At 36.7% G+C, this 14,897-nt stretch overlaps 1 protein-coding gene across 1 annotated transcript in view; it reads left to right on the plus strand.

Annotated features, from left to right (window-relative positions):
• Positions 1-13,814, plus strand: part of LOC148952721 (arginine--tRNA ligase, cytoplasmic-like) — an 88,905-nt gene extending 75,091 nt beyond the window's left edge. The window contains 2 exon segments of the mRNA XM_089088054.1: positions 4,792-4,936; positions 13,143-13,814. Of these exon segments, the coding sequence (XP_088944180.1) occupies positions 4,792-4,936; positions 13,143-13,252 (255 nt within the window). The 3' untranslated portion in view covers positions 13,253-13,814.
• Positions 13,815-14,897: the final 1,083 nt, after the last annotated feature.

The following is a 14,897-nucleotide window of genomic DNA, read 5'->3' on the forward strand; positions in this document are numbered from 1 at the left end:
CTGAAAACGTCTGTATACTTCCAAATAACCAATACTATATGTAAACATTGGGTAAAGTTCATAACTTTCAGCCCTCCCCCCGGGGACTTCGGGGGATTAAGTCATCCTAAAGGACATACTTATCATATTTTCAACCATGCTGAATAAAATCGCTATCTCAAAATTTTGATCGGATGACTTTGGGGAAAAATGAGCGTGGGAGGGGGCCTAGTTTCCCTCCATTTTTTGGTCGCTTAAAAAGGGCACTAGAACTTTTAATTTCCGTTCCAATGAGCTCTCCCGCGATATTCTAGGACCACTGGGTCGATACGATCACCCCTGGAAAAAAAAAAAAAAAAAAAAAAAAAAAAAATAAAAAATGAAAATGCAATCGTGATCCTTACTCCGGCAAAAAATAGAAAATTCCACATTTTTTTAGATAGGAGCTTGAAACCTCTACAGTAGGGTTCTCTTATACGCTGAATATGATGGTGTGATTTTCATTAAGGTTCTATAGCTTTTAGGGGGTCTATCCCCCTTTTTTTGAAGATCAGCCAAATTTTCTCAGGCGCGTAACTTTTGATGGGTAAGATTAAACTTAATGACACTTATATTTTTGAAATTAGAATTAAAATCTGCTTCTTTTGATGTATCTATTGGTATCAAAATTCTGTTTTTTAGAGTTTCGGTTACCATTGATCCGGGTCGCTCCTTACTTACAGTTCGTTACCACGAACTGTTTGATAAAACCCCAGTATCGCCATCTGCGTAGTTTAAGTTGTTATCAATATTGTCAATTAGCCTTTTCTTCTTTTTTTAAACAAAACCCCTCGTAGGATGGTTACAATATAGTCGAAATTTTTTTTATAAAATGACAATTATGTGCAACCACCGCGCCAACAATCTATCCGGTGCGTAATTGGATGAGTTGTATTTAAATTTGTAAAAAAGAAAGGGAAAAAAGTTCTATGTAATAGTTTCTTACATGCTTGTAATAATAGTTAATAACGTTAATTAAATACATGTTTTGTATTAGGTTACATTTTACTTATCGTCAGAACAATGGCGGTTTACTCCTTATTCTCATAATACGGATTTGATAAAATTTATTTGTTAAAAATACCCTTTTTATGTCTAGACTACCATGCATGTTTGGACTGGCTGGGCTTCAAGAAGAAAAAGGAAAGGAGTTTTATTAAAAGAAATAAACAAATAACAGCAAACCCGAAGTTTGTAAACTTGTATGGGTAAATATCACCCTTTACAAAACCCTATATACACACTCACTACCAGCCATCTATATGCCCCATTTTCATTGTTCTATTAGGTAGAGGCTTAATTAAATCTTTCTATTTACGCCCTTACGCCCAGCTTAGTTACGCCCAACCGCCCAGTTTAGTTATGTCCAGATGCACAGGCTACATTATAGCCACACTAGTTGAAAAAATCAGAATTACGCTTGACTAAAGTGCCAATTTTGCATTTCCCAGTTCGTAATTTGTCCTGTTTAACAATGCTCAAATTCCCAGCGTAATTTTTGTGATTGTTAAGTCTCTACTTCTACTTTTAACAACTCACGGCAGCACCAAGCCTTCTGAGGCCAAAACAGCTATGGGCGCTCTTTCTCCTTCCTAATCTATTTAAGATTGTCCTTAAATTTATTTTAGCTCCCAAGAAGTTCCAATTTTCTTTAAATGCTGTCTTACGACCTCCTCCCATCCCATTCGGAGATGACTTGCTTTCCGTTTAGTCCTAGGGGGATGGCCGTAAAGGACCACATTTACAATCTGGCATCGCTCATCCACAAAACGTATCCTAGTCATCTCAACCTTTGTCTGATTATAATCCTAGAAAGTGGGACAGAACCACATTTTTCGTTAAACTTATCGTTGATGGACTGTCATTCAGACTTGTACTATCGGTTGTCAATTCTTCTGGAAAATATTTAGCAAATCTTTCTGTCTTCCAAAGCGCCTGCATTTTAGAACCATACTTAACCACTATCATCAGTGTAGTTTCCAATATTGTAATCTTCGTTCGTACCTTCTCCTTCCAAATTTGTTTTCTTGTTGTTTGGTATGAAACTTGTTGATGCTTGAGAACATGTTGAAGCTGATATAAGCCTTATGAACCAACTTCTAGCCATTGCCATTTCCCACTTTTGTATCGCTAGTACGACAATAAAAACTGTAGTCGATTCCTCTGGAAAACATCTAAATAACTATCCTGCCTTCCAAAGCGTCCGTGTTATAAGGACCATACTTGACCGCTGTCATCAGTGTAGCTTCCTATATTATAATGTTGGTTCGCAGACTTATGTTCCTCTTTTTCCAAATATGTTTGCTATGATATTTGTTGAAGCTTTGGAACAAATTAGAGCTGATATAAGCTTTATGAACCAACTTCTTGCCATTGCAATTTTCCGCTTCTGTAGCACACGTACGGCGTTGAAATCAAAGGAGAAATCATCCATAAGCATTTATATCATTCAAAAACCTTTGCCTTTTTATCAACCTGAGTGTTACGATTGAACGAAATACGATTTACGAACTTACGGTTTACGATTGAACTCGTCTCAGACAAAAAAAACCTGTTGGATGATTGAAAAGGTTTCCTTATCAGCACAGATAAGCCTGGCATCATTCGTTGATCGTATTGCAGCTCAACCTCAAAGAAATTAATTTGCTCAGTTAGAAAAAATAATCATTCCATTAATTAATCTACCGAATAAATTTAGTGGGGGGACTTCCAAATTTGTTAAAATGTTTTTTTAAGGTTTTCAATGTTCACGATTGGTTTGAAAGGAGATTGTACGAACGATCTAAGATATCTGAGGATTTGTTTTGAGCTGATGTTAAGACTCTTATGCATGCTCTTGTAGATCTAACGTGTCACATTTGAAATAATTCTTCTTCTTGAGTGTTTGTTTGGAGACTTTAATGCATAATCTCTATGCAATTCCGGATCTATTATTCATATTTTTTTTCGTTTCTGCTATACAGGTAAGGATTGATGATGAAGCTCTGTAATTGATTGACTTTTTACTTTGAAAATGTTTGAATAAATTTGTTTGCTTTACTTGGAGTACGTGCCATACTTGGAATAATTCTTCTTCTTGATTGATTGTTTGGAAACAATAATGCATAAACTCTATGTAGTTTCGGACCCATAGTTCATATTTTTTTTTTCTTCTGTGTAGATAAGGATTGATAATGAAGCTCAGTAATTGATCGGCTTTTCACTTTGAAAATATTTTAATTAATTTGTTTTCGGCTTAGCTAATTCTGGACTTCAGCTAAATCTTATTAAGACCAGGCTCTGCGAGGCTATCCTCGGTCAAAAATGAGTATCTCTACTTTTCAAGTTTTCGAAATAGTTAACAGTTAGTCCTCATTTGGGATTATCTTTGTGTTCAACAGTGCAAATCTGTTTGAAACTGAGCAGAAATAAAGTTAAATAATAAGTCAAACTTAAAAAGAACAAAAGTTACTTAAATGAATATATAAAACTAACAGAAATAAAAGTGAATAATCAAGTCAAACTTACGAATACTAGATATTGCTTTGAACAAATATCAGAATAAAATATTGAGTGCTATAATTTTATAATGTCATGTCATAATCGAATATCGTAGCGAATATGATCATATCACAATGGGGTATGTTACATGCTATATTCGAATACTTGGTTTTGGGTGAGGACAGCCGAGCGTAAGCTCAATTTTGGCGTTGGAAAAATCTCAATGTGAGTGTTGCATAATCGAATATCGTAGCGAGTGTGATCCTATCATAATCGGGTTTGTTACATGTTATAATCGAAAACTCGGTTTTGTGTGAGGACAGCCGAGTGTTGGCTGAATTTTGGCGTTGGAAAAATCTCAATGTGAGTGTTGCATAATCGAATATCGTAGCGAGTGTGATCATATCATAATCGGATTTGTTACATGCTATAATCGATACTCGGTTTTGTGTGAGGACAGTCGAGCGTTAGCTAAATTTTGGTGATGGCAAAATCTCAGTGTGTGTTGCATAATCGAATATCGTAGCGAGTGTGATCATATGATAATCGGGTTTGTTACATGTTATAATCGATGCTCGGTTTTGTGCGAGGACAGTCGAGCGTTAGCTAAATTTTGGTGATGGCAAAATCTCAGTGTGAGTGTTGCATAATCCAATATTGTAGCGAGTGTGATCATATCACAATCGAGTTTGTCACATGCTATAATCGAAAACTCGGTTTTGTGTGAGGACAGCCGAGCGTTGGCTAAATTTTGGTGTTGGCAAGATCTCATTTTGAGTGTTGCATAATCGAATATCGTAGCGAGTGTGATCATATCATAATCGGGTTTGTCACATGCTATAATCGAAAAATCCATTTTGTGTGAGGATTGCCGAGTGTTGGCTAAATTTTGGTGTTGGCAAGATCTCATTTTGAGTGTTGCATAATCGAATATCGTAGCGAGTGTGATCATATCACAATCGAGTTTGTTACATGCTATAATTGAATACTCGGTTTTGTGTGAGAACAGCCGAGCGTTAGCTAAATTTTGGTGTTGGCCAAATTTTATTTTGAATGTTCCTTTAGCCAGTGTGTTGACCAATTTGCTCGACACTACGACGACCCTGTAGTGCCAGTAGCATTAGTTTCTCAATTTTGATTTTTAAAAATCATTCATATTGAAGTCTGATCTTTCCACAAAATTATCCTACTAGTTAGTGATGCGCCCCTTTCTATTTTACGATTATTCTTTTGTCTATATTTCCTGATCAGTTTTGCTCCATTGTTATAGTAGCCTTTTCATATTTTTTTTAGGAAATTTTGAAGTTTTATGACGTAATTCAGAAGATAACAGAGGATCTCCTTTTGCACCCACTCTGTGAATATCTCTATAATATTTCAACTGTTTTCTCTGAGTTTTATGATTCTTGCTACTGCGTTGAAAAGGACAGACAAACAGGTAATATCCTCTTCTATAGTGTCTGTGTAATTCGGGCTGATTTTTTTTTTTTTTAGCAATTAATTACTTCTAATACACTATAAAACCAAATCTGTGTTTATATGTCCATCTGTCTATCTTTCCAGTGATTGGCAGCTAAACTAATCAAGGTGGAAACATTATTCTTCATATTTATTATAAACACTCATAAACTTATTTATTATAAACTCATAAACATATTTATTATAAACACTCATAAGAATACCATTTCATAAGTATTCTTTGCAGAATAATTTTGAAATATGAGAGTTCAAAATCTACTATAAAACTTGGAAAAAAACTGGAGATGGCAACTTCAAAATAGTATGTGTGTGTTTGTATGTTTATTTTTTTTTGGGGGGGGGGGGGTCAGGAGGGGGAGATTGGGGATGGCAAAGCTCCTTTTGGCCTAAGGATTAACTCAGTTTAGCGAATCCGCTAAATTTAACTCAATTAGCAATAAAGTTGTGTTTTTTTCGTTGGATCAAATTGCCGCTGTTGACAATATCTCCATGCATTTAAATATCTACATTTCAGCACAGCCATGTATAACTTGTAAAGACCTACATTGTGGACTGGACTTTTATTTAATGGATCTAAGAGTGGAATTCCTTACTATGAACAGCTCGAAAAATAAATTATCCACTAACCGTACTGTCAACAATGACGATACCATGATTAAATCCCGCGATTCACGCGTGTGCCCCCTTCCCTTTTGCAACCACATTGAGGAGCACACTGTCAGCTGTAATTTGATAGTTTTAATCCTGTCTTTCGACGCCAAATACGGATCACCTTTTGCCAACAAGGATGGTTTTAACCCTTTCTTACTTTCTCGATTATATAATGGTCGCTCTGGGTTTCTTTCAAAAAATTTTCGCGATACTGAAAAAGAAAGCCACGCGAAGCTTATTCTACGGATATGCCGAGTCCCTGTTGTCTACCCCGGTCGCACCGAAATAGAAGTACAGTATTAAGGATTCTTTCGCATCTGTTGAAACAAGGCTCGCTAAATTTAAAACTGATGTAATCAATGCTAATCACCCCTGGACTATCGGGATTTATTGCTTGCTGAAGTCTATATATTTTTTTTAATCTTTGCTTACATATTCTCTTTAATTTTTTATTTTTTTACTTTGACAAGTTTTTAAATCAATAATAAAAAAAAAGTAGGTTTAATAGTCTATAATAAGTGTAGTTTTTAGGCCTAGGTGTTATTAGGACTAAACGTTTTAAGGGAAGATTACATCGTCGTCTGTGGATAAACTGGATAAGGTTTCTTAGCCTAAACAAATAACGAAAATTATTGAATAGTTGTGGTGTTGGAACCCTTGGTCCCAGTTTGTTCAGATAAATGTCCCTCCCAGATTCCTTTCTTTTGGCCCCTTAATTATTTTCCTTCCCCGAGTAATAATTATTATTTTTCCTTTAATTTTCGCGGCACCATTTTCTGTCCTTCTTTAAGTGAGTAGTTAGTTAATACACTACGAAGTATAAATTGCGCGTTTGGGGATGGTTGACCAGTAATTAGGAAACCTTTTTATTTGCAGTAAATATTCACCCACCACCCCCATTACCAGACGTGCGGCTCAGCGAGTTGAAGAATTGGAAGTGGGATTTTGTCAGTTCCGTTTTCAGTTCTTGTATAGCGTGTCTTGAATGCTATAAGACTTTTTTATACTATGTACTCTTTTAACTTTTCAGACTAGGTCGAGTCTAAAGAGATAGTTAGAAATCTTATCGGTAACCCTTGGCTTTTAAAAATGGCACTGGACCATCCGATCACGCTAGTAGATACGGAGCCGTTGGATTAACCGCAGAAATCCCATTATTTTGAGCAGACGAGGGATCTCCTCCTCCAGTAAGTGGCATAGCAAACCCTTTGCGCCATTTTTGCCTTTAAAAGTGGTTACCCCGTATGTTAATCCTCCAATAAGTGGTGGCAGCAAGAAAAAGAGCTATCAATAACACTGGTAGTAAAAGAATTCTGCGTTTTCGAAGAGACGGGTTAATTTGGCCTAGAAAGTAGCCTATTGTGGTAACACCTAAAAAGACAAAAATACGCAACCAACTAATAGAATTATGAAGGTCTATAATGGGCTGTGTGAAAAGTATTACAGGGTTTAAGGACAGATAAGAAAACGTTGAAAGTTGGGTTATTATTTGAGTGAATTTGCGGACTTAGATATAATCATCAGTGACGAAGGTTATAAGAGTATTGAGGACGGCAAATTAGGAGAATTTGTCAGTTTGTGCCGACATTGGACAAGGAAGGTGGGAGGCACCTGTCCCATTGAGTAATCTGCCCAGGAGGAGATTATATTTGGAATATGAGTATCCAGGGAGGATACGTGATTTGTTTTACAGGGTAGTTCCCCTGTTTGAGTTTAGTCCAGCTAATTCACTAGTGGAATATTCGCGCGGTTTTTCTGATTATTTTCTCGTCCAATCCCTGTTAGTTCGTTTTTCGGAGATATATTTCATTCGCGTGAAACTGTTCCCTAAAGAAGTATACGCGGTAAAATGAGGGGGTACGAAAAAAACTTTGGAAGGATATGTGAAAAAACAAAACGAACTAACCCCTCAGAGGCTGTGCCAAATGAAGGGGAGTTACGAGTAAAAGAAAACACGGATAGAGAAACCCAAACAAAAGAAACAGTGGCGATAATACATGAGGAAAAATCATTACATGAAAGAACGAGTAAAACAAAACCAACTCACCCTTCAGATGAAGTACAAAAAGTAGGGGAGTTTCGGGGAGAAGAAAATATTATACAACGAGCAGACTCAGAAAACGAATTAAGAGAATATAAAGGCAGTGAGATTCAGAGTAGGCCAAGTAGCAGGAGTAGTAGAAGTTCAATTTCCAGCAGGATCTCAATAAAAATCACTCAAAGACACAACAAATTTTAAATTTCATGGAGAATGACAGATTAGCCAGAGTACGAAAAGAGGAGGAAGATAGAAAAGAAAGAGAAAAAGATAGACAAGAAAAAGAGCGAAAGGAGGAGGCAGACAGAGAGGAAAGAAAATATATAATGGAAATGATTGCAGGGAGAAATTCCCAAGAACCTCAGAAATCGTCTACAATAGAGATAATGCAGGCAGTAAACCTTCAACCAATGAAAGAAAATGAAGATTTACATTTATACATATACAATTTTGAAAAAAACGGGGGAATAAAGCGGATTGCCGAAAGAAAATTGGGTGACAAGAATACTACCGCTCCTTAACTACAAAGCATAAATCGCATACAAAGCATTACCAATGGACTACTGAAAAGATTTTGAAAGACTAAAACAAGCCATTTTTGAAAAGTTCCAACTCTCCCTCCAGCATTTTCAAAGAATGTTTAGAAGCGAAAGAAAACGAGACAATAAAACATATAAATAATTCTGGTACAAATTGAAAGATATGCGTTTTAAATGGCTAGATTTAGAAAATTATAGAACGTATGTAGACCCGGAAGCGATTAAAAAAAAAGTGACGGAAATGGTAAATAAAACAGTAATGGAACAATTTTTAGAAAACACCCACAGAGAATTGAAAATATATTTGAAAGAAAAAAACCCAAAAACAAGCGAAGAAATGGCGGAAATTGTGAATAGGTGGACTGAAATAAGAGAAGAAATTGAGGAGATAGACATATTTCAAAACAAAGAGTATAAGAAAGGTAGGCATTATACCACAGCGCAAGGAGGATTAACTTGCTATAACTGTGGTACCAGGGGGCATTTTGTGAGAAACGACTCCAATACATATGACCATACACCACATAAAACGACAGCCTGGGCCATGACCCATAATAGGGAAAAAAATAACGCATTTGCAGAGTCGCACAAGATATACGGAAAACTGAACGGGGAGCTAGTTGAAATGGCAATTGATTCTTGCCGTGATCAAACTTATGTGCGGACTGACCTAATTAATAGAACAGAGATAGACCATAAAAATAAAATTACAACATTGTGTTATTATGGAGACAAGCACCCATGCCCGTCTGCTTGGGTAAGAATAGAAATTGCAAAGAAGGACGGTACGGTCCAGAGAAAGACGATAAAAGTAGGCTTAGTAATCGCTCTAGCATTGTATGTTTTAGTAGGAGGAGACTTTGGAGATATCGGAAATCTCCTATCGTTAAAAGCGACTTATTTAACAGTGGAAAAACTACAAAATTACAGTACGCCGGAAAAACATGATACTTTGTTGCCTACGGGGAAAGGTGGACCAGCCCATAAAACAAATTGGGAGGCTGCGCCGCCCGGTCGGGAAAATGAAATACTTGATACTCGGGTTCATATTATTGATAATCCACGTAAATGGGATGCTGAAGTAAAAAGACCACAAAATATTGAAAACAAGAAGCGCGTGAATGATTTGTCGGGAAAATTTCCAGAAAATGGAAAGATTGAAAACACTTTTAATGAATATGAGACGCTACCAAGTACAGGCCAGAATGAAGCGCTGATTGTACCAGAAAAAAAGGAGACGAAATTTATGGTACGCGTTTTTCCTCGGAAAGTTCGAAAAATTTTAGTTGAACATGAAAAACCAAATGTCGGAGTTCAATTCCCATTTGATGACGAAATATTTGTTTCTGCTGTAAAAGTAAAGAGAAGTAAAAGAGAGAAAAGAGATATTAAACGGAGCTACAATGAAGTGATGCAGTCAAAGATGGTGGACACTGGAGTCCAAATCAGATTTAACAATGATTTATTATTTTGCGCGAATGACAAAATTGAGAAAAGTAGAGATGAAAAGAGGAGTGTAAAAAAGAGAAAAATTTTGAGATTCAGCCTGCAGTGGCGAAAAATAAAAAATTATCTGGGCTGTGCCTAGCTAAAATAAATAATAGGGGGGACAAAGAGATCCAAGATCCACAGGGAAAATTGCAAAATTACAATAAAATGGAAAAACTTAGGAGGGAGGAGAAGACCCATGACAAATTAAGAGAAACTACAGATAATCCTGACATAGAATTGACTTGTCAACAACGGGTTACGGAAAGATTGAAAGGTACTGAATTTTGGGTTGGATCGAAGAAATTTGGGAAGGAATCTGATATTGGTCTGATCAACTCAAAAGAGGGTTTGTTCCTTTTTGAGGGGGAGGAATCCCTTGGGGAAGATCCCCTGCGGGAAGACGTGAAAGGTGGCCCTTTTCCGCAATGCACAACTTGCGGACAAGTTGTGATACCTTTACTGAATCATTGTCTTTCCAATCTTCAATATTATCTTCATTCTTCATTGCCGAGCATTATTCATTCAATTATTTTAGGGAGCAAGACCCAGAAAAAGCGATTCTAGGTTCGCTCAGATTCTTACTTCATTTTCCTGAACTATCGTTTTCACAGGCCTGTGTATTTTCGGCCTTAGACTATTTGAAATTATGCCAAGAGAAAGTTTATTTTTTTTTGAGATGTGGGGTTGTTTCCACAGATGGAAATTAAGAGGCTAGTGCAGCCAAATTTTTCATGATGGCTGGCATCATCGAAAGTGCGAGGAACTGATTCTTTACTCCTCTCAAATGTAAATTCGTGAGAACAAGAAAATTTTTGTTTTTGATTGTGCTGTGCAAAATGAATTTCTACGAATCTTAGGGACCTCAACTTCGATAACCAAATGTAGATGTCAGACGATCTAGACCATCGTGGTCCTAAATTAGAGCCGTTTTGAGGACGACTGATCCAGAGCTAATTGGTGGAAGCACAGGCATCGGTAGAAGAGAAGATAAACAAGTTTATTGATTTTAAGTTTGGTGTTATTTATTTTATGTCTGAGTTTCCAGCCAATCCACCGGAGTAGCGGCCATTTATCTTAGGAGGGAGATGTTGGAACCCTTGGTCCCAGTTTGTTCAGATAAATATCCCTCCCAGATTCCTTTCTTTTGGCCCCTTAATTATTTTCCTTCCCCTAGTAATAAATAATATTCTTCCTTTAATTTTCGCGGCACCGTTTTCTTTCTTTCTTTAATTGCGTAGTTAGTTAATACACTACGAAGCATAAATTGCGCGTTTGGGGATCGTTGACAAGTAATTAGGGAGCCTTTTTAGTTGCAGTGAATATTCACCCACCACCCCCATCACCAAACTCGCGGCTGAGCGAGTTGGAGAATTGGAAGTGTGATTTCGTCAGTTCCGTTTTGAGTTCTTTTATAGCGTGACTTGAATACAGTAAGACTTTTTTTATACTAAGTACTCTTTTAACTTTTCAGCCTAGGTCGAGTCTAAAGAGATAGTTATAAATCTTATCGGTAACCCTTGGCTTTTAAAAGTGGCCCTGGACTATTCAAACCCGCTAGTAGGTACGGAACCGTTGGATTAACCGTATAAATCCCATTATTTTGAGCAGACGAGGAATCTCCTCCTCCAGTAAGGGTCATAGCAAACTCTTTGCGCCATTTTTGCCTTTAAAAGTGGTGACCCCGTACGTTAAACCTCTAATAAGTGGCATGTCAGGAATATCGACAGAATGAAAAGTAGGCTTGGAGGGTAGGAAGGGACAAAGAACACAGCAGGAGGAGGAGATACACTTAATGCAGACGGGTCAGCCCATGGCTGCGTCTCTTGGTGTTTACTTCAAGGGCTAGCAGGCATAGGGAGCGGAATATTACCTTAAGGTGGGGTTTCGTGGGTGGGAGGATAAGGTAAGTGAGTTATTTCAATAAGGTGTAACTTTATTTTATACATTGGAGAAAGAAGGACGTATTTGGGGAGTTTTAGGTCTTGTAGCTTGTAGTTGTTTATGTTCCATATTTCTGTCTACTATTTGAGGACGTATGTAGAGGAGCTTTAGGAATTGAGGGAGGGAATTTTTGGGACTAGGGTATAAGTTAAGGAATTAATGCTTTCAGTTTAGAAGAGTAATTGCCAGTCAGATGTTAAGAATATGGGGAGGTATATCTGTGTGCCAATCCATCAGAGGGAGAGGTTTTTGGAGAGTGGAGGATCGACAGAATAAGCAAAGATGATTTTGAAAAAGATAAGGAAACTTATAATGGGGGCAGAATTATAGTTTTGTTGTGATTGTTTCTTTTTTTCGTTTTTCTGTCCTTTTTTATTGTAATATATACATAAACATATATATATTTTTCGTTTATTTGTTTTTTAATCACTTTTTTTGTTTTTTTTAATTTATTTGTTCTTTTTGATTAATTTTCTTATGTCTCGTTTAAGACGGCTATTGGGCGTTAAAGCCGAAACATTCATAAATAAGGACCTGATTGCCATTGTCTTGGTAGAAAAAACGATCAACTAAAGAAAAAGCAAGTGTTATTAAAAAGCTTGAGTTTTTTAATAACCAAGACAATGAAAATAAAATCTGATTTTTTGAATTTATTGAGTAGAAACTTACACAAGTATCTCAAATAGTATATCTCAAAAATTAGGAAAAATCAGGAATTGAACTTTTAATTAAAAGACCACCATAAGCAGTTGTGCCGTTTGTGTTAGAAGGGGATGCCAAATTCAAAGAGAAAGAAACATGGATAAAAAATCAGTAAAAAGTAAGCTCATAGGGTTCAACTTGCCAACCCAGACGAAAATTGGAGTTTTCAGGTATGGGGAGGGGAGGTTTTTACTATGGTGTGAAGAATATAAACATTTATTTTTTTGTTGTAAGGGAAATATCCTTCAGACCAGTCTTGAGTGGGACAACTACCCCCCCCCTCCCCCCTCCCCGTTTAATATTTGTAACAAACAAAGATGCTATAGGTACGATAATGCGTTCTGCTAGAACATAATTCTACTTTAGCATCCAAAAACAAAATATCGATTAAAAGATAGCAATTGAGCAATTTCATAGTCAGCGCAATCGCGCTGCCTAAGTAAAGAACGATGTTGGCACAATTTTTTTTTTTTTTTTTTTTCAATTAAAAATTATGTTCCGGCCTTGGGAAGGCATAGGGGTTTTTAGCCCTACTCATGTCAATTTCTGCTCGTTTTGAGTTTGACTAGGTTATTTATTGTAATTTTTGTTCGTTTTGGGTTTCCTTTATTTATCGATGCTGATTTGTGGCATATTCACGCTTGGTAGATTATTTGATTTAATTTTTGCTCATTTTTGGTTTAATGGAGTTCTTTACTTTTATACAAAAAATTATTTTGTAGAAAAAGTTTTTTTAATTAATTTTAGGAAAAACTGATGGAAAGTTTTTATTGTTTTCTAATGTTTTCTTTTTTACATTTTAGGGGAGGTGATCAAGGTCAACATAGATAGAATGCTGCTATGTGAAGTGACAGCCAATATTTTGGCAAAGTGTTTTGATATCCTAGGCTTGAAACCTGTGAACATAATTTAATGCCTGGATGAGGAATTACTAAAGGTGTGACCAAATGTTTCGACACTTTGAGGTTTAACATTTTTGTGAGATCTGAATAAGGAAAATTATAAGCATTTGGAATATAGTTTTCTCAAACCTGAAAGTTTAAAGCAGACGAAACCTATGTGTTGCCAAGCCTAAGGCTCCCACACAACTTTCCTCTGTCGGATTAGTATGTATACGAATTCCTCCCATGGTGATTTGCATGGGTGGGTTGGGGCTCTTTATTCCACTAAATTATGTTCAAGTCCAAACGGCTTTCTGTTACTGCAAAAAAAAAAAAAAAAAAAAACCTCCTTTTGTCTGCACTTGATCATTTTGATGTATTCTAGGCCAATTGATTGGAAAATAGTGCTATCACTAGTTGATCAAGCTTTGCCTAAGTAAAGTGATACTTTAAGGTCAGAGTGCCCGCCCAAGTGAAGCGTGGGCTTAAAACAAGCTCCAGCTCTAGTTAATTCTACCTGGGATAAATGGTTTACAATTAATAGACATAGACATATTTATTTTCACACTCGATATAGCACAAAGTAGCACTAAAACTGATCTGTTTACAAGGTACATAAAAAATTGCACAAACACGAATGACAATTACTTTGTGTTTTTCAACATCCCCGTGAAAAAGGAAACAAAAGAATGCTGTTACCCTGTTGAGCCGCAGTAACCTGGTTCCAACTTGTCCTGTCTTCTGGTGAGTTTGTTCAGGTTTGCGTTTGGGAGGGGAGGGGGGGGTAAACCTGTTTTTTGAGCTTCTTGGAATGTATTGTCAAAGTTTGATTGTAAGTGTTTAGTGGTGGTTGTGGAGTGACTTAAGTCCCAGCAATTCAAGGGCCATTTCTTAGGAGGTATAGCTTTCTCCGATCATAATTTTACAAGCATATATTTGTATGGCCTCAGTATCTTGACTTAGCCCAGAGCTTAACTAGACGCTTGGGCCCCAAACAGGACACGCGTATTCTAGTACAGGTAGGACGTAAGTCTTCATTCCCTTTGTCATAATTCACCGCATTTATTATAAGTCAACATTACTTCCCACATGTGTCTGCATCCATTATGTCTATCCAGAATCTAAAAGTTGTTTATATCCTTATTTTGTCGCATGCTCATGCGTATTCTGAGTTTCTAAGGGTACCGACTTATTTAATTTAAAATTTTCGCTCTCTGGCTTTTGCTCTATTTTTAACAAAGGGACATCTTGGCATACGATCAACAACTGGCAACCAAGTGAAGGTTGTCTCAAAAGAACGCCGTATTTGATTCTACTATGAATCGAATTTATGATTATATACCACAAGCATTAACCTGGAAAACAAAAGCAAGTATCAAACATAACCTCAGTGATCAGTGGTAGCAAAACATGCAAAATCAATGTTGTAAACACCGGGAGCAGAAACTGAAAGGAAAAACTTTTAAGGGACTAATTCACGAGATTAACTAGCATAAGGCTGCTAAATGAGGTAGTTAGCGGTCTCTCAGAGAATGAATCAACAAGGCTGCAAAAAAGTATGTTTGATTGACTGTATATCAAACAATAATCTATACTAAAAATATGGTTCGGTCCCCTTTTCTATGGTGATACTGAAAGCAGAATTGCCACTTTTGGGGAGGGGTGTCAATTGCCCAT

The sequence above is a fragment of the Artemia sp. Qi Xiang Cuo genome, chromosome 4, assembly GCF_049724085.1.
Source record: "Artemia sp. Qi Xiang Cuo chromosome 4, ASM4972408v1, whole genome shotgun sequence".
In the NCBI taxonomy this organism is placed as follows: domain Eukaryota; kingdom Metazoa; phylum Arthropoda; class Branchiopoda; order Anostraca; family Artemiidae; genus Artemia; species Artemia sp. Qi Xiang Cuo.